Source organism: Pungitius pungitius, chromosome 19 (genome assembly GCF_949316345.1).
Source record: "Pungitius pungitius chromosome 19, fPunPun2.1, whole genome shotgun sequence".
NCBI classification, from domain to species: Eukaryota; Metazoa; Chordata; class Actinopteri; order Perciformes; family Gasterosteidae; genus Pungitius; species Pungitius pungitius.
Genome location: NC_084918.1, coordinates 6,637,073 through 6,662,935, shown reverse-complemented (window position 1 = coordinate 6,662,935; position 25,863 = coordinate 6,637,073). Strand labels below are relative to the sequence as shown.

Genomic DNA, 25,863 nt, shown 5'->3' with positions numbered 1-25,863 from the left:
TTTCCCACGGCCAGTGAAGGCAGCAGATCCCTACCAGCAGCCATGCGCATGCATGAAACAGCTCTCATTGACCGAGTGGCCGCTCCGCGAGAACAACAGGCTACCTCCCTGCGCCCCGCGTGAGTATGACAGCCCCCCAAAACCCCCCAGCGATAAGCACAACTTGTGTCAAATAATATGTGTCTCCCTTTTATTCCGGACCGAGACTTACCGTCGCGGGATTTTCCGAAATGTCTGGTGTTGAATCGTTTTCTTCTTAAAAAAAATAATATTTCTTTTCCAAGTCATGAGGCGTTTTGTGGACAGCGTGGTCTTTTGTTCTCTAGATATTTTTCTCGTTTTGACAAAGGGAAGCTCGTTGTTATTCAAGGTTGCCCGCTGCGACAGTATCACACCTTTTTTACACGCGCTCGTTCGTCCGTGGGGCGAATTCTTCTTTGTTTTTGGGGTGATAATTCCACGCGTCTCACGATAGCTGTTTAGCTTTATGAATTGTGAAAATATAATGAGAATACCAGAAGTGAAGTGGGTCCTTGTTAAGTATGTCTAAACCAATGTCTGTTTTGCAAGTAGCACCATTGTTTTTTTTTTTAAACATGTTTATATCTTAAATTTGATTGTTTCACCCTTTTTTTCTATAGGATGCTGCACATCAATGGGACAAGGGCTTCAACCCCCCCGTGATTCTAACAAAGAGCCATAAAATCAACATAACATCCTCACAGAATCCTAATTCGGGGGAAGACCGCAAAGACGGGACCTTTTTGTCAATATGATCATCTTTTAGTCCCACACGATTTTTATATAAAACAATTCACTCCTTCAGTGTTAAGAGAATTAAGCAGATGTCCTTCTGCATTCTGCTGTGAATCAGCTATGTGGGATAAAACATTGGACATCATCACCAAAGGGGTTCGGTTCCGATCCAGACCCACTGGCAGGGCAGAGTCCTCTCTCAGGCAGCAGGTCCCCCGTGTCCTCATGTGCCACTAGTCACCGACTCGCTTCCCGGCAAGGGGGGCCGACCCAAGCGGCGTCTCCAAGCAGCGCCATGACCCCGTCGGACAGCGACGACGAAACGGCCAGCGATCTGTCCGGGTCCCAGGAAATCCGGGAGCTCCAGGACCAGTACGCGATGGACCCCGAGAGCAGCTTCAAGTCCAAAAGCCTGCCGGCGCTGAACGGGCCCTGTCAGGCCGGCGCCGCCCTCGCCTGTCAGGCGGCCGCGGCGGAGAGCGGCGAGCTCCGGCCCAAGACCCCGGACTCCTCCTCCAGGGCGGACTTCTCCCCCTCTGCCTCCAGCACGGTGGGGCTCGGCACCCCTCTGCCGCTGGAGGGCCGCGGGGGGAAGAAACTCGGCTTCTCTCTTACCCGCCTCATCCGCGTCCCGGCCAGAAGGTACGCGCGGTTCGTCCTGAGGGACTCCCGCTGCTTCCTGTTCTGCATGTGCTACCTGACCTTCATTCAGTCGCTGATGGTGTCGGGCTACCTGAGCAGCGTCATCACCACCATCGAGAAGCGCTACAGCCTGCGCAGCTCCGAGTCCGGCCTGCTGGTCAGCTGCTTCGACATCGGCAGCTTGCTGGTGGTGGTCTTCATCTCCTACTTCGGGGGCCGGGGCCAGAGGCCCCGCTGGCTGGCGGTGGGCGGCGTGGTCATCGCCGTCGGGGCGGCGTTGTTTTCTCTTCCGCACTTCATCTCGCCGCCCTACCAGATCCAGGAGGTGAACTCGTCGATGGGCAACGAGGGCCTCTGCCAGAGCGGCAACGGCAGCGGGCGCGAGCCCTCGGCGGCGTCGTGCCCCCGCGACCAGGAGGGCAACGAGCACGGCTTGTACGTCACTCTGTTCATATGCGCCCAGATACTGGTGGGCATGGGCTCCACGCCCATCTACACCCTGGGGCCCACATACCTGGACGACAACGTGAAGAAAGAAAATGCATCTCTCTACTTGGGTGAGACGTCCTGTGATTCCTTTATTATTTTTTTCAAGCTTATGTCAGTATATTTTGTTGTGTTTTTGCTTTTCAGATTCAAAACAAACAATGACGCTCTGGCGTGTCCCTTGAAGGACACAGAGCTCAGGGGTGATACAGTTAGAATATGAGTGTCAATCATCTCGGGGGGGTTTATTCCCACGATCGCTCCATTTAAAGTTTGCGTTTTGATAGATTAAGGAGATGGCTATGAGGTGGCCTGGCCCTGCTGATGTTCACCAGGAGGGTATATGGGCATGCATGTAAACCTCCGGAGTCGAACGACCCCCACCCAAGTTTTTACATCAGCCCTCTGTCCTTTTGAATTAATCCCGCGCGGCATGCGACCTCTGCTCCACACTCAGGTAAATACAGACACTGCAAAGTCAACGTTGGGCCTGGAGCACATGAGTCGAGTGTGGGACAAGAAGCAGGGGACAAGAAGCAGAACTGGGTTGCTTATGATTAATGGTGTGTGTGTGTGTGTGTGTGTGTGTGTGTGTGTGTGTGTGTGTGTGTGTGTGTGTGTGTGTGTGTGTGTGTGTGTGTGTGTGTGTGTGTGTGTGTGTGTGTGTGTGTGTGTGAACCCTGCGTCACTGCAGCACAGCTATTGAACCAGAGAAGGAAAACAAGGAGAAAACAGCCCCCCCAAATAAACACTGGCTCGCCGTGCCCCCACCTCGGCGAAGGCGCTACAGAGGCAACGCGCCAGTGGGGCTCACCTTCTGAGCAGCGCCCTGGCTTTTGCTTTTCAGAGGGCATACGCTGTTTTAGGGATAAGTACGTGTTCTGACATGTAGTTTGTTATAGCACATACTCACAATCACCATAGTAACTGAGCCTCTGATTTATTGAGCAGGTGTTTTTAGGCTTTTTGGCCTTCTTTGGTATTTGGGTATTTGGTGCATCTTAGTCCAGCTGGTGATGGATATTTCACCTGACGAATTAAAAACCTTGTTTTGCAGGTGTTAACATTGTAATGTAGCCTTTAAACCTCTACTCAGCCCACTTTCTCCTCAACAGAAGGGGAACTGGAGCACTTATTCACCCCCCAAAAATATTTCTCCATTCTAATTGTGTGGGGATATAGGCTACCCATGTCTCGAGGAGACACCCCCCCCCCCCCCCCCCCATACCCATTAACGTAAACCCCTTCTCAATTTGCACTGGCTCAGAGGGGAGGAGTCGCTTGCTTTTCTAGGACAGTGTGATTTACACTAAGGGCACTGATGCCCTTGGAGAGATTGAGCGAGAGAGACTGTGTGTGTGTGTGTGTGTGTGTTTCAGGATGTTATCTTTGTGTATGCATGCACAGTAGGGCATTCCCGCTGACCCCCCCCCCCCCCCCCCCCCCGTTTCCAAGCTCCGGCCCCACGTTACTATGGTAATGTGACGGGCACCACATCTGAACTTTACCGCCTTTAACCTAGTTCCTCAGCAAGCGGTGAGATGAGGGTATGGTCCATTTGGCTTTGTGTACCTCCTTTTTGTGGTTTCCAGAGAGTAGAAGGACAAAAACGGTCAGCTCGAGTGTGGAAGTAGCGCCGTGGGCACATTTCTGCCTCCTTCCTCCTTCTTTTCCCTCCTCCTCTGACAGATTTACTGCATGCCATTCTCTGCGTTACTATGGTGAACGTTTGTCTTTTGCACTTCTCTAAGGAGCTACTCCATCTCGTATGAAGGTGACTCTTTGCATCAGATGAGGTTCCACTTCTTCAGTTGAGCAGCAACTCTTTAGTGCACCGGGAAACCAACTTCAATTTTTAAAAAACATCCGATTCGTTGTCTCTGCTGTTTTATGGTGGCCTCCAGTCTCTGAACGTCTCCTTCTGATTTGCCCACGCAGTGATAATGATAAATGATCAATAATCCAAATTCTCCCTATTGAATTGTTGATCCATTACAAGCTGTTCGACTGTGACGATTAGCTACAGAGAAGGGGGGGGGGCAACCTCTGATCTATGAGCTAACGATACGGAGAAGCTGTTATTGATGATATCAGCTCTCGTTTTATTTTTCTCTGCTTGTCCACTACTACTTTCCAGAGGAGATAGACTGTTTGCAGAAAAAAATATGAATTTAAACTCATATTGTTATAACCTGTTTTGTCTAGGCAGGTTTTTGGAAAAACAACCATTATTTGTCTTGACTTTGAAGCCTCTTTGCATACAAAGACACATGCGGGATGAGCTTAATGGATTCCTTACTGGTAGTGCAGATGACTCCGAAACTAGCAAACCTGTGAGTGTTATTGCTGCTTGTGTGCATTATTAATGTGAAACTCCGAGCTGTGTGACGTCGGCCCTCGCAGCATGCCGGGACGGTGGGGGGGGGGTCTTTATTTTACTAAAGAGGAGGAGAGAATGCTGTGCCCAATTTAGCAAGAGAGAAGAGCTTTTAACACCCGCTAGGACGGCTTAAAGACTGGCCTTGTCTGCACTCTCTGATACACACACACACACACACACACACAAGCACTAGGGGTGTGTTCTCTCCTCACTCCTTCTGACAAATTTAGAAAGAACAGTTGTGCTCACAGTGTGTGTGTGTGTGTGTGTGTGTGTCTGGCCCGTCCCCCTTTTTGTGCTCAGTCATTTTCGTTGAACAATTTTTCCTATTCTGCCTAGCAGCCAAAGCAAATGCTGATCCTGCGCCGCTGGTGGATCGCGTTTCGGGATCTGTCAGGGTACGCGTTTGACCCCCGTCAGAGGCTGGCACCGGTATTAGAAGAAGGCCGCTTGGTCACCGTCCCCTTGGCTTATCCTCAAGAGAAGGTTTCAAATATCGCTGTGTCCCTTCACTCGGGCCTGTTACTCAGCAGCAGGCGTCCCATTTTTAGCCGCGAGGTAGCCGTCTCTGACCACCACCACCACTACTACTTCTTATGACCTCTGACCCCTCTGAGGTGAATCCTGTGCCACTGATGACTCAAAACCCTTTCTGCACTCTTTGCAGACAATTTGTCTGTAAAAAGTCTGCGGCAGGAGTAGAAGTGATGCCAGAAGCCAGGGAGCGTGGGAGGTTACTACTGTCTCCAGAGGGAGGGGTCTCTGCTGGAGCACCGCCGTCGCCTCATTGGCCCGCGGCTCCTGCACACATTTCCAGTACCGGGCTGTTTTTTTTTTTTTTTTTTAACCTTGTGGGAAGGTTCCTGGGGAAACGCCACAAGAGGTTTTTGTGTTCGCAGGGATTCTGAGAAACCTTTTGTTTTGAGCTATGCGGGAGAGAAATGGAATTTTGTTTTCTTTGTTCCCCGCCGGCTCTTTTCGCTGCATGTTGTTCTACCAAATCTGCCTTGATCCCTGGCTCTTGTTTGCAAATACCTTTTACAGATGGTTTAATTATGACTGCATGAAAACGCCGCGTGGGATTGTTTCTTCTTGTGTGTTTTTGGACGTTTTCCGCATTAGAAGGCTGCTTGGAAAATTAAATATGATTTCAGATTTTCCGACTTAGTAATGTTATAGCGGAGTGGCTTATGTGCTTGGCCAGATGTTCTACAGAAGTAAAAAAAAAAGAAAAGAAAAAAAAGAAGCTCAGAACAGGAGACGCCTCCCCCCCGACCAAGTATTCAGTGTCTGGGAGGATCACATAATCACCTGACCCATGTTGGTCAATTGGACAAATAACAGTACCACATTTATACGTGACAGAAAAGGATTGTCTTTGTATTTCTCGCTTTATATCTCCTGTCTGGATGGATGGCGTTTTATACTTCTGTGTCTCCCCCCGAGCTGTCACATCCGCTTCTACGTGTGTTTATGGCGCCAACAGAAAGCAAGAGGCCACTCCGCTTGAGATGCCCTTTGTCGTTTCGTCTTCTGAAATTCACTGTAAAACCTGCAGCGTCTTTGTGGGTTTTCCCCGCTTGAACTCCTCAGCAGTGTGAAAAGAAACATGCCCCCCCCCTCTCTGCCTGTTGTGTCCAGTCCGGAAATGAGTGGTTGTCACTAATTACCAGATGTTTATCTCTTGCCGGTGGGAACAGTATGTCCTATGTCTATCAGAACAGAAAGCACTAGATATACCCCCCCTCCCCCCCAAAAGGCAGAAACTGAGCTTCAATAGGATTGGACAAATCTCACCTGCATCGACTCTCTATGGACCAAATTGTTGAATATAGTGAACAGACATTACATACAGTACATCCATGTCAGGCTCGACTACATTCCCCTCCGTGCCTCATCTGCTCGGCTCAGTCCCCCCCCCCCCCCCGCAGTGATTCAGCCTCTGGGATGTTGTTGCGAATGTTGTTTTTCCAACAGAAAGGGGAAAAAAAAAATCCCCCCTCAATCCTGGTGTCATGGCCTCAGAGCAGTGAACCGGCTATTGTTCTCCATGACCCCCTTTGGCGTTAAGCTGGAGGAGGGGCTGCTGCTGTTTTAATGAATTTAACACAAGTGGAAGAACATGTTGTGCACTAAAAATACCGTGCGAGTAATGTCAACAAATGCTGTCCTCAGCCTGGACGTCCAAGCCGGTTCGCTAAGTCAACTATTGGTGGGACAAACTAACGCATAGATGGATGGCACGAAACTTTCCCTGTGCACATTCCTCTGTCCGCTGTTATGTCACTAAATGTAGCGTTGAGCTGTTTGGGCCTTTTATGTAACCTGGTCTAATGGGCTAACATCTAACTGCGATTCGGCTCATTGGACAGTGCTTTGACGACAGGCATCCTCTCACGTTGGGGTGAAACGTTGACATTTTACACTTCTCTTGGTTCGCCTGATACAGGTACTTTGATCATTTCAAAATGAAGGCCCGGCGTCCTTTCCATCAGGCTTTTGTCGATGTGTCTTTTTACATTTTCGAGGGCCTAGTTGTTGGAAAACCGTTGACGGGTGGCGAATGGTGAGCGCGCAGCTGCGTAGAGCTGGCAGGGTGTGTGTGCGCTCGCCTGCAGTGGGGGGGGGGGTGAGGTTTAGTTTAGTTTACTCTTCGCTCACAGCGGGAAGGAGACCCCTCTGCAGGGTTCTGACCCGCAGCACACGGTAAGAATGAAGGCAGGGCCGGCGCTGTGTAGTCACCCCCATCTGCTGCCACAGTGATTTATATTCAGTAAGTATTCCAGATTAGATCACATAAGCTCAGCTATTAATATTTGTATGGCCCGTTATCCTTTTTTTCACTGTTGCCAAAGGAATGGAGCTCACAGAGGTCACGCAGGTCAGGCATAAAAAGCAGTTGTAAATATTTGATTTTCAGAAGATGCCTTGATACGTTAAATTGTCATTGCATTATCTTGGCAGAGAAGACGAGAGCTGCTGTTTTTAGGAACGGAACCATCATCTCTTGTTATTTTTCCTCTTGAGGTGTAGCTGGCATTGGACAGACGCGGGGTGTAAAAAGGCCCGGCTCTGGCCAAAGATGAGGTTTGAGCACCAGGAACCAGAGGGCCGGGCCGTGTCCCAATGAGAGCGGCTGAAAAGCTGCAGGTGCAAGCTTTTGGCACAGCACCTAAGCGCCGTACTCGAATGGATTCACACACACACACACAGTATAATGTGGTTGCCCCCCCCCCCCCCCCCGGGCCAGATGCCCCTTTCATGGCCGCTCGTCAGCTGAAAGATCATCTTCCCCCCCTCTCGGATGCTTGAGTGTGTCTTGGCGAGAGGTAACGCGAGGATCGCCTCTGATTGGCTGGACCCTGAACAGATTTGGGCAGAGGTCGATCATGAATCCAGTTTCGGCGTAATACCAGCATATGTTTCTGTAGACTGATGGAGCTAAATGCCCAGTCTTCTTCTCCACAATGGCTCCAGCTGTTTGATAGGGTTAGGGTTAGCTGGAAAGCTACAGTGTGGTTCATTTTTTACCTAGAAATGCCTTTGTTTTTTTATTAGCCATGATCTAAGAAATGTGACTATGAATCCTAACCAAAAGCCATTAGTCAAGGATGGAATAGAAATGTTCTATTTGTTCATTCTCAAAGATTGATCAGGAGCAAAATCCACAGAATATGAAGGATTAGACCATTTGTATTGAGCAATATGACTTACTCTGTTGCGGTGTGTGTAAGTGAAATCTGAATAAAAAGGTGGAAGCAAAAATAAATTAGGCCCAGTGTCTGAATGACATTCCAGCAGTAAGCCGCCTGAATAGATGTGTTTGTTTGTCACAAGGGGCAATGTGAGGAGGAGGAGGGAGTGACGCAGTACGAATGTTCTCCTCTTGACTGACAACAGAGTAGGATTTCACAAAAATACCTTTGCAGCAGCTTATGAAAGCAGAATTAAACATGACAGCAAAATCAAATCACGTCAACAATCCCCTCTTTTTTTGTGTTTTTAAAACAGCAAGTACATAGAGTGCTCTTTTCTGAACACAGAGAATAATAAATAATCCGAGAGGGATCCTTTCTGTGCTCTCTGCCAAGCCTCTATTCTATAACAAGCTTGGACACAAACATTTGGCTTATCAAAATAAAAGTACCCAATATTTAAAAAAATAGGAACCTAACTCTTTGTAAACTTTTGATATCCCTCTAACTGAGAAGTTAAACATTTTTTCACCCAAGCAGAGCATTTCTCCCTCTGACAGTGATGAAGTCATAGGCCCAGTCCCACGTTTTTAATGCAGCACAGAAGCAGGAGCAGGCGGGGCAACCGACCCGAAGGTTCCCCTTTCATCTCCATGATCCAAGACTTTCTAAGCTTTCAGCCGTAGCCCCGAGTCCCTGAAGTGTTCGCCGACAGAAGCCCGCAGCAGCAGCAGATCTGTGGTCCTTTTAGTGCTGTCGCTGCAGCTCCAGAAGCCTCTACGCCAGCATCCCAATCAGCAGAAAACCCCTCATTTTGCGTCAGCGCTAGGATCCGGGACTCCTGTGACGCACACAGAAGTTCTACCGGGGTCCCTCAGGGAAAGACGTGCTTGATAAAAATAAAAAAAAAAGCTAAGTGGCAACTGACGGGGGTGGGGGGGGGGGGTACACTGCTACGGCCCCTTTTTTCCCTCCTCCTCTTTGTCAAATCTAGGGTTGATGATCTCCGTTGGTGAACATCTTTCTGCTTAAATGGGCTCTGTGGCGCGTCGCATCATCGCTGAGGGGAGACGTGCGGAGCGGTGACTCACCGGCTGGCTGCGCCTCCGCCTCCCTCTTCCAGCAGGAGAGACAAAAGCGGGAACCCCCCCCCTCCCACCCTCCCCGCCTCCTCACTGTTCTCCTCAATTTCCAAGTATTTGATTTAGTGGAAGTGAGCCTGAGGCTCCATATGAAGTGAAGTGTAGCGGCTTGCACGCAAATGTTATGGCAGTGTATTCTGGAGGTTTTTTTTGTCTTTGTGCCATGACGACGCTTTGGGCATTGCTACCCTGCAGGGAGGAGCTTTGCTATCAACCACAACAAAGGAGACGACGCAATCTCCCGACTGCTCTTCTTTTTTCAAAAGGCGTGACAAAACGCTTTTTTACTCCGGTGGAGCGCGAACTGTAGATTTCAGATTTTTAGCGTGCGTCCCACTCCCACGACTTCACTCATCCGCCTCAGCACACCTGTATGAGAGCTGAGGTCACTGTGCCAGGCCACGTGGAGGGCGAGAGAGCGGGGGGGTGAGGGGATGTGAGGAGGCGGGCTTAAGATGCTGGTCGTGTGCAGCTTGTGATCAGTCATGTCTTTTTTTTTTCTTTCTTTTTTTGCTCAAAGGGGCTTATAGCGGTAATGCTCGGAGGCAAAGTGCTTCCAGAGCCCGACGGGCGGCCTGAACGCCGGCGAGGCTTTGATGTTGCCCGTTCGTATGGTTTCGTCCATCCCATTGACGTCTCCACCACATTCAGAACGACGTCGCCCTTTAACCACCCGCCGTGCTGACTGTAGGATGCCTTCCTAGCGCTGTCATTGCCTACTCATACTGACATAAAAATAGTGAATATCAATGCGGATTGGGATGTGTGAGAAGAATATGTATGGTCATTTTAATGAATAAAATAGCCTACAGGGAAGTCCTTAAATCACGCATGTTCTGAGTAATCTGGGAGCAGTGGGTGGAAAAAAGGTCCAATCAATCAAATCACATATAGTTCACATCTTTGGATAGAATTATTATAATTAACCAAAGTTACCATGATATTATTACCCAGAGATGCAATAAAACCTCTTAATGCTGGACCATTTAAAGATAACAGAATGTAACAGATATGGTCTCTTATTGTAAGTTCAAACTGTTTGCTGGCAAACACACATGCAGTCGCGTAGTGGCTCCTCCTGCTGCTGCTGCCACTTCAAAGCTAAATCAGCATGTTCATTTCACAGAGGAGAAATCCGCCGGCTTAGCGCTTCGTGGCGGAATCTGCTTCTTGACGCGTGAGCGCCGTGTTGGAGATGCTTTCAGCAGGCTGCGCCCGCTGTTGCACAATATGTGCTGGTGTGTATTTTCTTTTCAATGTGAACCTGTGTTCACACTTTTATTGTGGCCACTGTAGTGTGTGTTTAAGTGTTTTTCTTCCCGTGTCTGAATATCATACTTGTGTAGTTGGGTTCTGCTTCACTTGCTTAGACCTTCATTCTCGTTCCTTTTGACCACCTTCCGCTATTAACTTCCCCTGGCCTTTCTTTCTATTTACACTTCTCTCTCTTGATTTGCTTCTCCTTCTCTCCCTGACTCTTCTCGTTCTGTAAGAGCGAAGCGCGCATAAGTAACTATAACGACGTGTTGTGTCCATAATTAACGCGATGCTCAATGCAGGATCACAATCATGAAATAACAACTGCTCTCTGCTGTGGAAGATCATTTTAATGCGGTGGATGCATCGTTTAATCAGTCTCCATTCATCTATGAATAATTGTGATTGGGGTACAGTACTTGATGTATTTGCACTTCACGCTGTATGAAAATCTTCTCAAGTTTCCGTATCAGCATTTAATGTTTTATCCTTGAAAATGCGCTATGGTGGAACAACTGCTGTATCACATTTAAAGATATGAGGGGACCTTTTCCTGAAATAACCAAAGCACACCGTCAGCCTCTGGCTGCAGGTTGACGGCGCGATGCTTTCACGTCCTATTGTTGTTCGCCAGACCAGTGACTGGTTGAGAGTGTACTTTAAAAAAAAAAAAAAAAATCACACCCTGCGATCTATATTCCTCTTAGCACCCTGGGCTGCGGTCACATTCACAAACCAAAATAGAACGTGTGCTTTGTGAGAGGATCAACACACAGAAAATCAATTTAGAGGAAACCGGCTTTTTGATCTAAAGGTGGCATTAAAGCGATGTAAATGTTCATTCTACGTGTGTGTGTGTGTGTGTGTGTGTGTGTGTGTGTGTGTGTGTGTGTGTGTGTGTGTGTGTGTGTGTGTGTGTGTGTGTACACCAGTGGCCGCAATTCCCGTGCATGCCCTTCTGGTAGAATGGTAAGGTTAGGACTTGTAAGAAGACACTGCTGTGTCAGCAAGTTGCCATGACAATGCTGTCGTTCCCCCACTGCCCCCCATTTTATTGTGTTTTTTTTTTTTTTTCCTCCTCTTGTCATTCGGGGGGGGGGGGGTGTAAGGTCACATGACTGAATTGATCCCCTGTAACACAGGGATACATGCAGCGCTGCCGCTGTCCTTTCGTTCTTTTTTAAATTTATTTTCAACAACCCGGGTCCAGAAGGTCTGACACACAGCCGCCGCGTCCCTGTTTTTCAAAGGGCCTTTGAGGCGTTGAGCCCGGCCCACGGTGCGGCGCCAAGAGGGCGTTATTAAATAAAGCGGAACAGCTCATTTAGATGTATCGCCGTCGCGCAACAGATGTGGCCATCGATTACCCCCCCCCTCGGCGGAGTGAATGGGTAACGTGTGACGCACAATGTGGCATAAATCAACATGACGTGGCTCTTGAATAATGCAGTGAAGAGCGCTTCGACTCCCCGAATGCACATCCCAGGGTGCTGTGCTGCTTCCTGCCGCGCCGTCCCGTAAAGTTCTGCTTGGCGGCCCGACTTGAGGATTGCAGGCTGATGGCCAGGTGTGCAAATTGCAAGCCTCAACCTTCCCTGAAAAGGCAGCGATTATTTTGTCCACGTAATGAAGTGAAATCCTCAGTCTGTGCTGATGAGTTTCAGGCTTTCTCCTCCGGTCCGTCCGCCCGGCGTTCCCTCCCTTCATCCCCCGCCGTTCCGACTGCGTCTCGAGGGTGGGGGGGCCGAGAACAGAAGGTCGTGGGGCGTTACAGACCACATTCCATTATGCCTGTAATTCAATTTACAGCCGAGGCACATATTTAATCTCCTTCCACACTTCCTTGTAGTTCTTGCAGAACCTCTTTTGAGAAGAGGGAATTTGCCCAAATCATGTGTTAAATGTCCGTAAACTGTAAATTATTTATTTTCAACAATCCCCTGAAATTGTGAAAATAATTGTATAGGGGAAGATATTCTCATCAAGCCGAAAGCATCCGCAGCCACCTGGGCGTTTGCCATCTTGTCATCGTGCCTCATCTTCACGCCTTTCTGCTGCCACTCTCTTTCCGTTTCGCACTCATTCATTCCTGCAAGCGCCCAATGAGTCAGTGCGGCTCGTGATGAATGCAGACAGTCGAGAGGAGCCTCTTACAGAGTGAGGAGGAGGCTGAGTGGAGAGCAGGGAGGAGCACCGCTGGTCCCCGACGGTTAGGTATGAGAGGGATGTTGCTGAGCAAGCTTCACACTCTGTTACACCGCCGGATTCCCCCCCCCCCCCCCCCTCCTTCTGTTTCTTTATGTTCCATCGCTCCCGCTGTTACTTCAGCGCCTCATCCGCTCCCCTTTCGTCTCCGCTTTCTCTCCCATTGATCAGTTTTTATCTCCTTCTCTATGTCACCATATTGCCTCTCTCTTTCTGGAATGTTGTGGAGTAAATCCCCCCCCCCCGGCACAGCGCCGTGTCCATCCCTCATAAATAATGGGCCAGAAACTCTAGATTGAGGTCAACGGTGCAATATAAAGCCCTCTAACCCTTATCCATTCTTCTCCTTGATGGCCTTGCAGCGCCCCCGTCACGTTGCACGTTGTACTGAGTCTCTGCGTGTATTTAGTACGCAGGGAGGGAGTGACCTTGGTTTACGTTGAAGTCTTTGACAATCATTTCCCCCCTCCCTCCCTCCCTCCCTCGAGGCTCTGCAATAAACAATAATTTTGCCTCTACCAATTGCACGCTCCACCCGTGACTCCATCCTCAATCTTTTCCCGCCGGCCTCGTTTATGCAGCAAAGTCAGCACAAAATGACTAGGGCACAAGCCGAAAGTCGCGGCTTAGCGGCCACGTGGACGGTATGGATGCTGACTTTGTATAACATGCAAGTGGAGAGGTCCTAATCCATTACCTCCACCCACGTGGGGAACCCCATACGGGGCCTGTGACGGATCGTCCCTCAACGTTAAAAGGTGCATTGCGTTCACCAATTGACGGCTCTGCCTTGGCGCCCTTCACGCCCGGCTGGCGAGCCCTTCCGCTCCCCGCGTCCTGAACATCTCGGCCAGGCGCCAGGCGGGCCGGGCCGGGCCACGAGTCAGGCACGGGTTTACGAGCTGCCCGGCGTCCTCCGATCGGCCAGAACGCTGATAACGTGATGGATGGAGTGGAGAGACGGGCGCTTGCACAATCACCTGAGGGGGGGGCGTAAAAAGGGATGATGGAGATTGGAGGGCGACCAGAGGACCGTACTTGGCGTGTTTAAATGATGGCGTGCTCATATTCGGGGCACGAGGAGGGTCAGCGGCCTGCGAGGTGATGAGACGGATTCATTCGGGCTTTTCTTTAAGTGGCGGATGTTCGGTTATTATCTAGCCTCAAATTCAATTTTTAGAAATAAAAATCGCCACCGTTCATGGCTATCTCGGGACCACGGAAGATTATTTTGTAGTCACACGGTCACAAATTAAAAGGCAGGAGATAGGAGTCTGTAAAAGTAATGCGAGCCTGATTCAGTAGCTCAGGTTTTGAGAGACTTTTTCATTTTCGACACGGAAACGACGAGATACGACCTCCCGCCGTCCTTGCCACCTATAATGACTTGTTTATAGCCTTTGGTGGGTCATGTCTCCATTTACATTGTGTAATTGTTTGGTTGCCCCAGCGAAGTGACACTCAGCCATCAGGAAAAGAAGGATGGTCCAGTGACTGGAGTCACCAAGATGAAACATGATGTGCAAGGGACAGCTGCTTGGAGATGGGATTCAAGTCTGCTGGGCTCACGGGAATTAAACTACCACAGCCCTCATCTATATATTTAATGAAATGTACAATCTTACTTCTACATATATATGCGTGTGTCTATTAGGCAGAGATTTGTTGGAGGGCTTTTTTTATGCCCATTTCACCTTCCAGCAACATGTTCATCTCCTTCACTGCTCCCCTGCGGTTTCATCTAAAGAAGCCGTGATGTAATTAACCGTGGAACCAGGGATTTGAGCTTAGGGACGCTGCCAGAGGAGCTAACGTGGGTGTGGGGGCCACATTCAGGGAGGAATGGTTTTCCAAAAGTGTTTTCAAAGATGAAAATACGAAGCCGCCTGCAATGTAGTTATGCTTTACGTTTAGGCTTTAATTCTGACAAACTCCACGCTTCAGCGTTCGTGTCGCAGAGAAACGGACGAGTGGTTTGTAGACACCTAGCCAGGGAAAATTGAAAAGCAACTGCTTTGTCTGGTTGAATCATTCATTTAAACATCGAATGCAATGCACACACAACAATCATCCCTCGCCTAAGACACACACATGTTCCGGGCGTAATTATAGACCCCCCCCCCCCCCGCCATCCCTCTCCCTCCCCGCCAATTACAGCAAGTAAATGGCTCTGGTCTATGCTGGATGTCCACAGGAGGTGTTTCCACTTGTCCAACTCTTGGTTATCTAACTTTAATGACTTTTCCCCTTCCTGCGGCAGAATGACTGATTGCGAATTGCTCGACCCAGCAAGACCTCTAGGGCCCCCGGGGGCTAATGTCCCCCCCCCCTCCTCGAAGGTCCGCTGGCGGCTGAGAGCTGGCGTGCCCTCGGGTCACCGCCACACCCCTGGAGCTCTGAGGGCAGTTGTTACAGGAAAGAAATTACCTTGGGGGGGCCCCCGCCGCACCCCAAGGTAATTTCTCTCAGCGGGTGTGGCGGCCCTCCCCCACCCTAAATGTTGCAGGGCGACGTATTCCGTAATAAACGGCACCGACCGGTTAACAGTGGGTCCTTGAGCGCTTTAATGAAGACTGGTTTCTGATTGGTCCTCTCCGTGTCTCTTCCAGCCGTCATGTACGTGATGGGAGCCCTGGGACCTGCAGCTGGCTACCTGCTGGGGGGCGTCCTCATCGGCTTCTACGTCGACCCGAAGACTGCAGTCAACATTGATCAGAGCGACCCCCGCTTTGTCGGCAACTGGTAAACCCGCATGCACACGCGTGTGTGTGATTGCTCCTTTTTTCTCACGATGGGTCTGTGCTCAATTGTCCCTCCCGTCGTCTCTTCCCGTCAGGTGGAGCGGCTTTCTCTTGTGTTCCGTTGCCATGCTCCTGGTCATCTTTCCCATGTTCGCCTTCCCCAAAAAGCTGCCCGCGCGCCACAAAAAGAGGAAGAAGAAAAAGATTGGCTCGCCCGGCGACGTGTCCAGCGACGACGAGGTGATGAAGGAAAAGTCCAGCAGCAAAGACAAGAAGGTCTCCTCCTCCATTGGCTTTGGGAAGGACATCAAAGGTGAGCAACGGAGAATATCGGCTTTCCCTTTCCACCTCCTAGAGGCCTAGCAAGTGCCTCATGCAGTGGGTCGTGGTCGATGGCGAGGACCACTTATTATATCGAACAGCAGAAGCTCTGAGATCTCTTTTGAAGGCACACAGGCAGTTTTGGCGGACATTTGGGTCCATTTACTTTTGGAGATTAATAGTAAAAAGGGATTTAAGTCATGAATGATTACTATCAGTTGGAATGAAACTCTTTTTGAAATGGTTTAAGAAGCTTTGTTTTTATCCCTGAGTCCGATTTGCCAGGGATCTCCTGGCTTTCCCTGGAAGCTGCATTCTGCTCCAGTGTTTCCTCAGTGAGACCTCTGTCTTTCTCTCTGTCTGTCTGTCTCTCTCTCAGTCTGTCTCTCTCTCTCAGTCTGTCTGTCTCTCTCTCTCTCAGTCTGTCTCTCTCTCTGTCTGTCTCTCTCTAATGAGCTCCCAGGGGAACTCTCTGTCACGTTTGCACACACAGGAGTAGACCGTCTCGGCTGCAGAGCAAAACAGCGGTCATGTTTGCTCTCACACTCTTTGTTATGCGCAAAACAACTAAAGTGAATTTTAATATTTATAGAAATGTGTGTCTACTCGATGGAATCATTAGTCTGGGAGAGCAGAAAACACTCTGTGGCAGCTCCCCTCCCGTTTTTACCTATCCAGCAGGATGTCTGTTGTGCAAACTATGGCCAATTTTGCAGACCCAGGCACTTCAATGTTTGGATCTCTAATGTATTGTAGTGCTGTGTGTGTCCTACCATTGAGGTTTGTGTTTGTCAAATTCTGCACTTTCAGTTAAATGCATGCTCTACTGATGAGGCTGTTTTCACCCAGTGTGTTTTAGCCTCTCAGGAGCCTCGGCAAACACTGCATTTTTGTAATGATGCAGCTTTGACTCTGGAATGTTCCAAACCTTGGGCATCTGCCGCTTGCAGCCGATTCTTAACATTTTTCTTTCTTTCTGCTGGTATAGACTGACGGCATGAAAATAGTTAGACTGTAAGAAACTGACCAAAGAACTCTTCAGATTACGGGAAGTTCTGCCCGGCAACACAAACGGACGTTCTTCCAGTCTGACCACATGACTTTTGAGCTTCGGGAAGAGCGGGGCGGTCCGCTTCGCGTCAGCCAAATCGCACGGACACGGCCCTCGGGGCGCCGCGCAGGCCGCGCTTGCCCTTGTCACGATGAGCCACGGAGGACGGCATTCGGGCTGATTCGCACAACGCGGCTTGTTGTCGTCTCTCAGCAGAAACGCTCACGATCCACATACTTTATAAAAAAACCTGCTGGTAGCTATGTGACCTTTTTTTTCTTTTTTTGTCCAGCTTCGTAGGGATTCTGTCCACAATGGGCGTCCGTGTGTTTGTTTCTGCTTGCGTGGATACCTGATGCCGGATGTAATGACGCATGGTTTGTTTGATGCTGACATTTTAAAGATGGTGTTAAATTGACTAATTATTCCACAAGTTAATTATGACACAAAGACTGCTCGCGTCACGATGCGGACAGCTGTTTCATTTATTTACAGCTTCCCGGTAACGACCCTCCGCCTGAGGATTGCTCCCAGCTGAGATGCTGTGGGCGCGAGAGGCCCGGTTGTGTGGTAATTGCAGCGGCGCTGAAATGAAAGTGCTCCGTCTGGTCTGGTTGTCCCTCTCGCAGACCTCCCCAAGGCAGCACTGAGGATCCTCAGCAACAAGACCTTCCTGTTCGTCAGCCTGTCCTACACGGCCGAGTGCGCCATCGTGACCGCCTTCATCACCTTCATCCCCAAGTTCATCGAGTCCCAGTTTGGAATCCCCGCCTCCAACGCCAGCATATACACCGGTTAGTCTGCGTGGAAAAGGTGTCCGTGTTGGTTGATTCGTTCCAGGTTTTTAAAAATCTTTTCCATCGACTCCATCACAGTTGTCATGTCATCGGTCATGTGTGGTGAACCTGATGAGGGATTGCGAACAATGAAGTAAATAAAAAAAATATTCCATTGCGAATAATGCAATCGAATCGGTATTTAAACCCGTACTCCAGCCTGCACCACTTTTAAAAATTAATAGATCATTTACTTATTGAGTTTTATCTGAAAGTTGCAAAGAAACCACTATTATTACAATTTGTTCTCACCTCTCGACGTGCACGTGATGATAAGTTTGAGAATTAAGAGATTTTATTTCACAACCTGGCTGTAACACTTAAGTCTCTGTTGATTCCCGGGAACACCTTCACCACATCGTGGCCCCACAGACACACACCACCCTCTGCACTGCCTGTAAATTGTGCGCCGCATACATAGAATCTATGAATCCATCAGTCGCGTCAAAGCTGTTTAAACTCATTTGTTTTCAGCATTTATTAGTACGTGAACATCCATGTGTTCCAGCTAAGTTATGATCACCTTTATTAGATGCACATACAAATACACGAAATACACAATGCCATGGTCACAGAGGCCAGTTGCCAGGATACAAGGGCGAAGGGCCGGCGGTGCGGTTGCCATGGCTACCTAAACGATGCCAGGCTGCTTGGATGTGATGGTTGGTAAGCAGCAGCAGGAAGAGGAGGAGGAGGACCGAGTGCTCCTGTTGACGGCGGCACACGGCTTCCTCCGACAGACAGATGGACTCGCCAACTGTGACATTTCCCCGATGAGTGTTTATTTTAATTTTTTTAATTTTAAGAACGACCAAACTGCCCGACGGAATTGTTGTAAAACCAGTGAAATGAGACCCTAGAAAGGACGTCTTAATACCGGTGTGATCCTGCAATAGATTGCGTTTTTTATTTTGTCTCCGATAAAGAGCACCTGGGATTTTTTTTTCCAGACTGGTCAACTACGTGGTATCCATAAAAAATGCCTGTTCATGGTGGGATTTATTTAACATTTATTGCAACGAATATTACAATAACTGGACTCCAACAAAAATAAACTTAGATGTGCACTTTATTTTGAAGAAGGGAAGAGATAGTAGTTGATAATACAAAAACGCTGAAGCCATGTCAGCATGACAACATCACGCAACATGACAACATTCCTCTGTAGTTCTTTACACTCGTTGGTTTTGGTTCAAACTGATGATTCATTCTCATCATGCTCATTTTCAGAAGGAGCAGCCAGCAGAAAGTTGTGCTTTAAAGAGCGAATAACAAAAAAGTGAATGTTGGGAGTCTCACTTCTCACCAGAAACGCTGTATAACGTATAAAAAAAGTCTGAAAATAAGTCATAATTAACTATTGAAATAAGTCATCAAAAAGTATACTATGTATAATATGTCTCAAATGGATACAAATGTTCCTTCATGTATATTCTATGTTAAGTTCCCCAAAACATTGAAGGTACATCAGTGTTTGCGGTCCTCTTTACGCTGCTCAGCTAAAACCAACATCCCTCTGGATCTTAAATGAAACCGCCTAGCAGAGCCCGACCCTAATTAGGATTGAATACGGTTCTGTTCACTTCATTAACTCTTTATATTGTGTTTCGGCTGTAGTTGCAATATGTCACAACAGTGCTTAGCAATAGATGGAGGAATTAGTTTGGTTTATAGACCTTTGCAGCATTAGCCACAGAGAAAGCTGCAAAGAAAAAGAGGGAATAGCTTTGTCTCACTGATCTGTAGGAAGTTTAACCAGAAAGACTGCAATGTAGAAACCAAAGATGTCAAAAAGAGATAAAAAAAATCTCACAAATGACCTCCTCGGTGTCTTCTCGGCAGATTTATAGCTGCTACGTCCTGATTGGATGCACACATCGCACACGCCTCACGCCGATGCAGTTTCCCCCCCATTTCGCTCTGGTTGTCTCCATGGCGTTTTTTTCTTGTCTTTTTAAACATTTTTCCTCTTGACAATTATAAGCCCTGTAAAAGTTTGTTGTGAGATTCTTCTGTGATGTTTGTGCTTTATGATCGATTAGCACCTCAAACGACCGCTGATCCCGATGTGTGTAAAGCTTTTGTGTGCGTTTCATGTCACATGTCATGATATCTGGTTTTGCTGTGTACATGTTTACGGTTTGAGCATATTGACATAACAGGATAATGTTTGCCCCGGCTCAGAGAGTCACATTTTCCATCTTCTGCCACCCACGAATGACATTACTCCCAACTCGGATCACTTCCCCGCCGATTCTGTCGCTGACAACCATCCGCCTTTCCACCCCCCCCTCCTCCCACTGACTGACCCCATCTTGCTCGTTAACCGGGCCGTGAGTGCCTGTGGCTGGGCTTAAGGGCTGCCATGTGCCACCTCCCCGGGGCCTTGTCTCTGTCACAATGTGTGACACACACACACACACACGGTCCAACTTGCCGGTGGCCAGCTTTGCCTTTTTTCTTCACGCTGTCAATTAGACCAGCTGCAGTGGACGGGGAGCACGTGGTCTGTGCTGCCACAGTCCCCAAAGTGTAGCTTGGTCACATCGATGGAGCCTTTTTGGTTTTGAAGAGATTTATTCTTGGACAAGGGCGGGAAGTCACTTTGCAATTGACGTTTCCCTCTCATAAAAAAAATGATAAAACACGTCAAGTTGACATTATTCATATTACTGCTACTGATCTAAAAATACTGAAGATCAGATGGTTATCGCACTCATGTTTCACAGCAATTAATCTGGTGGTAAAAAAACTAAATCTTGACACTAATTAGCTACTCTATAGTTCGTATAGCACAACACTTCTTTTTTTCACTCCATCTCACCGCCCTGTTCTTTGTCACAAACCCCCGCAGGCGTGATCATCGTACCCAGCGCAGGGGTGGGCATCGTGCTCGGGGGCTACATCATCAAGAAGCTGAAGCTCGGCGCCAGAGAGTCGGCCAAACTGGCCATGATCTGCAGCGGGGTGTCTCTGCTCTGCTTCTCCACCCTCTTCATAGTGGGCTGCGAGAGCATCAATCTGGGAGGCATCAACATCCCTTACACCACGGGGTAAGGACCCACGTACTTGAGAGATCTAGAAATAAACGCGTGCTGGAGAAAGGTGTGTGCATGGGGGTGGGGGGGAGGAGGGGAGTCAGAAATGATTAATTAGCACCACTCGCATCTGCTTTTGTGGCTCCATCTAATCTCTCCGCCACTTCTATTTCTGAGGCCCATCTGCAGCACATCAGCAGGCAGGCTCAACAGTTAACAAAACAGTCATCTGACGTGTCAGCCCCCCCCCCCCCCCCCCTCCTCTCCGCAGACATTATGCAGTCACCATCGGTGATGCAAAAGACAAACGCTAATGTATCATAGGATATTCTGCAGCCGTGTACCAAACAAATACTCATTTAAAACTTACTTAAAAGCCACTTGAATAATAATACCGGTACTTTGATGGACCCGGTGTCCCGGGTGCATCATCTCAGAGGTTCACTGCACACAAAGCGCTGACTCTGGGATTTAACTTTTCACATACCTGAGTTGATCTCAGTGACTATTTGCCAAAGCGTTAGCGGGTCCTTTTAAAGTTCCACAGCGGAATGGTCAACAATCGCAGTCTTTGTTTTAGCCAGAGTTCATAGAGGGGTCAACGCGACGTGTGACCCCGTAGCGGCTCCTCATTATTAACTGCACTGGTCACTAGTCACCGCCAGCACCCACATGAGGAATGTTTAGGCCACCCCTCCCTTTGTGTCACCCGCCTGTACATGCACACTAGTCTAGACATGGCTCTCCCCCCGCTGACCAGCTGGAGACAATTTTACAATAAAGGACAAGACAAAGTCCAAGGAATTTTCAACTTAATTGAAAACAAACAGTTTGTTTTGTAATTTTCTTGAATATCTGCAAAGAGCGGTGCATGATTACGGGTTGGGCTCAAGCCTTCATTCTCCCTGTTGCTGCTCTGTTTGGCTCACCCAACATCGTCTGAGGGGGGGGGGGGGGGGGGGGGTCAGGTGGAATGAGTGCAGTGGGCCTGTGACTCAGGCAGGCTTGATTTCTACATGCATGCGAGCACACACTCTTTTTCTCTCGCTCTCTCCCTAACACACATTGTGTGGAATGTAACACTGTCATGTCAGGGAGGGCTCAAATATACTTCCGCTGTGACAATGTCCCATACAACATCACAACTGTATCCCCAAAGTGTCAGACACAAAAAGAAAGGAAACCTCAGTGGTTCCCTTAGCATCATTGAAAACGCTACAAAGTAACAGAACGGGCGTCCGTCTCTCTGTCCGTCTCTGTCCGTCTCTACGTCTGTCCCTCGTGCAGTCCGACCCTCACGATGACCCACAGGAACCTGACGGGCAGTTGCAACGTGAACTGCGGCTGCCGGATCCACGAGTACGCCCCGGTGTGCGGCTCTGACGGCATCACCTACTTCAACCCCTGTCTGGCTGGATGCAGCACCGGGGGCAACGATAGCACAGGGGTAAATGCGCACACACACTCACACACACACACACGCTCACACAACGCATACGTGCAGCACCCATAGCTTCATCAAGGAGAATTACGAAAGTTAGGGAAATAATTGACACAAATCATGATAAATACACAAAGACATGTTTGTTCTCTGTGCATCCGGAGCCCAGACCCCTGAAAGCACAGGACGGTTCAGACTCCACAACAATGTGGGATAGGAAGTTATAACCGCATGAAGAAAGGGCCAAAGGGAATGTCTGGATTGCTCCACATCTCTGGAGCCACCGTGTGTGTGTGTGTGTGTGTGTGTTTTTTACAATTAAGATGTTTCAATATAGAGAATAATATCAGCGAGGCTTTAATGGAATGGAATTAGCGTCAGATTTGAGCCATACGACGCGTGTGTTGTGTCTCACTCCAGATCAGGAACTACACCGAATGCGGCTGTGTGCAGAGCAGACAGGTCATCACGCCGTCCCCGGGCGGCCAGGTCAACCAGCTGCAGCTGGTCATCGTTAAAACCTACCTGAACGAAAACGGCTACGCCGTCTCGGGGAAGTGTGACCGCACCTGCAACACCCTCATCCCCTTCCTCATCTTCCTCTTCATAGTCACCCTCATCACCGCGTGTGCCCAGCCCTCCGCCATCATCGTCACACTCAGGTAAGGTTCCCTCTTTTACGGAGGAGTTCTCGGAGCACTGGTGCGGCTGTTACGGGAGCCGACTTTAAGCAACTTAGACACAAACTGATCCCAAATCATGTTACACATGTTTTTCTTTTACTTGAACGCAGCGAATGTCTCGTTTCTTCAGGTCCGTCAATGAACAGGAGAGGCCTTTTGCTCTCGGGATGCAGTTTGTCCTGCTACGAACGCTCGGTAAGTTCCTGAATATATACGTCACGTTAAATGATGGACATATTGGGGGCCGCGGAATTGAGCAAAATCAGCATATTTGTAATCAATCCTGTAAATGAGCGGCCCTCGGGGTTAGTTTTACATGCTTCGAGGTTTACTTTTGTCTGTCCTTATCCAGCCTACATCCCCACGCCCATCTACTTTGGCGCTGTGATCGACACCACCTGCATGCTGTGGCAGCAGGACTGCGGCGTGCACGGCTCCTGCTGGGAGTACGACGTCACCTCGTTCCGCTTCGTCTACTTCGGCCTGGCCGCCAGCCTGAAGTTCGTGGGCTTCATCTTCATCTTTCTCACCTGGTACTCCATCAAGCACAAGGAGGACCGGGAGGATCGCTGGCGCCAGCGCCTGCCGCCGCTGGGCACCGTCAGCGAGCTCGTCTGCCACGCCGGCGGTCACAAGAGCCACGCGCGCACCCGCTCCTGCCCCGTGTTCATCCCGCCACGGCCGGACCCGCCCGCCGCCCTGCTGCTCAACCGCGGCCACAGCAGCCTCAGCTGCCCCGGCAATGCCCTGAAAGCAATAACCCCGCCCATCCAGCTGCCGCATCACCACGGAGGATCCGCGCGCGTCTGAGAGCCCACCGAGCGCCTCGCTCGCTCTCTCTCTCTCTCTCTCTCGCCCTCCGGGGGCGCGGCCATTGTGACACGTGCCTTCCCGTTTGTGTGTCTTCACCACACACACACGCACACGGTCTGCTTTACACCAATCAGACCTCCAGGTGGGGCCGACATATTTAAAGGGCTGCTCGTGGCTGCTTCGTAGAGGAGACTGACACATGCTCTTCCTTCCCGAGCACGTCACGAGCCGCGGCCGTACACAGGACCCACAACAGAAGGTCAGGCGATGATGTGAAGACGTTACACGGTGCTACTGGTAAAGGGCAGGGCGTTAATATCTCCGTACGGACCGAGCCTCGTCAGACTCAGCCTCTAAAGCACAACTGACACAAACTGTACTATGCAAGATCCTACGTACAGCTCCCTCTGTATTACATCTGTACCTCTTTGTTATTCCGCGCTCAATTACGTCATGTGATCGTTGACTCCCCTCCAGCCCGAGCTGTGGACATATCGGCGACCTCTCCAGTATTTGAGCCCTTTTCAGCCTTTTCTCTTTTCTGGTGTTGTTGGATCATAAGAATTGAAGTGTTTTTTTTCCCTTCCTTTTCTGTAACTGTGCCTCTCAGGCTCTCTCTCGGCCAGTCCAGTACACACAGCTAGCTACCAGGCTAGATGCTAGCTACCGAAATGCCCGTCACTGTTCTCTCGGTTGAGCGACAACGTTCTGCTTTGTTGCCCCCGGCAACGTCTTTGGGAACCGTCGCCACTGAGCTGCACCCGTTGGACGAAGCTCCTCGCCTTTGCAAAGTAACCATGTAGCTTAAAGGTGACGAGCACCAATGGTACATTGTTTAACGACTTCTATGAAATCCATATTTCATCACACACCACGCGACTTCACTATTGTAAGGTGTCATAATAAGCCACATGGCATAAAAGAATAACAAAGGGGACTCATCTCTGACCGTGTGCTGAAGCTACTGTATGTCCAAACAATGTGATTGTACTTGAAACTGGAGATTTTGTAGGATTTGGCAATACGACTAATTTGACCCACTTTAAAACCCAATTTATTTGTATCATATTGATCTGCAACAAAAAATGAAGATGTGTAATTTTGGCGTGCTAATGGTCATCAGATGTACATAGTAATTATCTAGTAGTCTAGACTTTTAGGAAAGTAGTGCCGAGGATGTAAAACAACTGCGTTCCTGGGTGTTTAGGGCTCTCTAGTGGCCAAAGAGGGGACTGTGCTAAGGCCAGTTTGTCTCACTATATTATGGAATTCTTGGTTAAAAGTTTAACTATTAAAGTTATTGCACTGAAATGTACCACACAAGATTCAGATATGAGATAATATATACCTTCTGCAGCTCTTTTGAGATGCTTTGCTCTTATTGGTGGTCATGTCTACAACATTAGCTTTAACCATTGGGCTCTTAAGGATAGGACAGGAAGTGCTTTCTTTAACATTTAATACATTAGCATGATTTTTTTAGAAGAATTCCGATGAATATAAGAAAAACAAGTCATTGAATAAACTAAATTAATTAGATTTAATTTTTAGCTATTGAAGATTAACACTAAAGCAGTCACTATGTTTTAAAAGTAAACATTTTTGGTGCCAGGTAAAAATGATCCAGTGTAACGGCACGAACTCATTTCAGTATTATCGCGATGTAGCGCCTCAAATGACATTCATAAGTGATCATTGTGTAAATATTGACACATCAAATGAGGCGTATTATAGAGCTTACAGATAGTTACACATATTTATGAACTTAACCATAATATCGTAGTTGAAATGAAAAATAAAAGAACTGAAAGCTACAAAACTGAGGACTAGTCTTGTTGTGCCTGAACAGTGTTTTTCACATGAGTCGAGTTCCTCTGGAGAGCCAAATGTGATCAGAGTCTTCTTACAATCAAGTATTCGTCATGTTCACTTACTGTTGTGGCCGCTTATCAAATGGTGTTCTGGTGAAATACTAAAGTAAATATATTTCAAATTCTCCTCTTGTACTTACTGAACCTTTGTAACTCTTAGGAATGTACGCAGGAAGAATCATTGGACACCGTTGTTCTGTACGCCTACTTCTTGGTATTCGGTGTCCTGCTGGTTAAATGCCTGGTCTACTACTGACGCACATGACTTGGGGTTGACTGTAGATGTGCTTTTAACTTTTCCCCCTTTCATCAGTGTTTGAACCAAAAGTGAATTTCTGGAAAAGGGAATCTCTAATCTGAAAGTCAAGCTCTTACTGCGTTTGTGTTCCTCAGGAGCAGAAGCGTAATTGACGTCTGAACTTTTGGTTTCCAAATGCCTTGAATACTTGATGTTTGTCATTAAAAAAAGAAGAAAAATTGATTGCCTTGGATGAATGAATCGTTA

At 48.6% G+C, this 25,863-nt stretch overlaps 1 protein-coding gene across 2 annotated transcripts; it reads left to right on the top strand.

Moving 5' to 3' along the window:
* Window positions 1-24,972, top strand: LOC119198421 (solute carrier organic anion transporter family member 5A1). Of its 2 annotated transcripts, none has more exons than XM_037455575.2 (10): window positions 1-119; window positions 642-1,955; window positions 15,173-15,305; window positions 15,400-15,617; window positions 17,306-17,470; window positions 20,367-20,565; window positions 21,838-21,997; window positions 22,412-22,653; window positions 22,805-22,869; window positions 23,027-24,972. In XM_037455575.2, the coding sequence occupies exons 2-10, from the start codon at window positions 1,052-1,054 to the stop codon at window positions 23,482-23,484; spliced, it is 2,544 nt and encodes an 847-aa protein (XP_037311472.2). In that variant the 5' UTR covers window positions 1-119; window positions 642-1,051; the 3' UTR covers window positions 23,485-24,972. The 2 variants fall into 2 exon arrangements, with proteins under 2 accessions (XP_037311472.2, XP_037311474.2); XM_037455577.2 differs by lacking the exon at window positions 1-119 and adding an exon at window positions 166-540.
* The last annotated feature ends 891 nt before the right edge of the window (window positions 24,973-25,863 follow it).

What these genes read in the sequence shown, in the direction of transcription:
- LOC119198421 (XM_037455575.2), top strand. Translation starts at nt 1,052, where the DNA reads ATGACCCCGTCGGACAGCGACGACGAAACGGCCAGCGATCTGTCCGGG. An exon ending in AAATGCATCTCTCTACTTGG is followed by an intron (nt 1,956 to 15,172) that starts GTGAGACGTCCT and finishes TGTCTCTTCCAG; the next exon opens with CCGTCATGTACGTGATGGGA. An exon ending in GGGGCAACGATAGCACAGGG is followed by an intron (nt 21,998 to 22,411) that starts GTAAATGCGCAC and finishes GTCTCACTCCAG; the next exon opens with ATCAGGAACTACACCGAATG.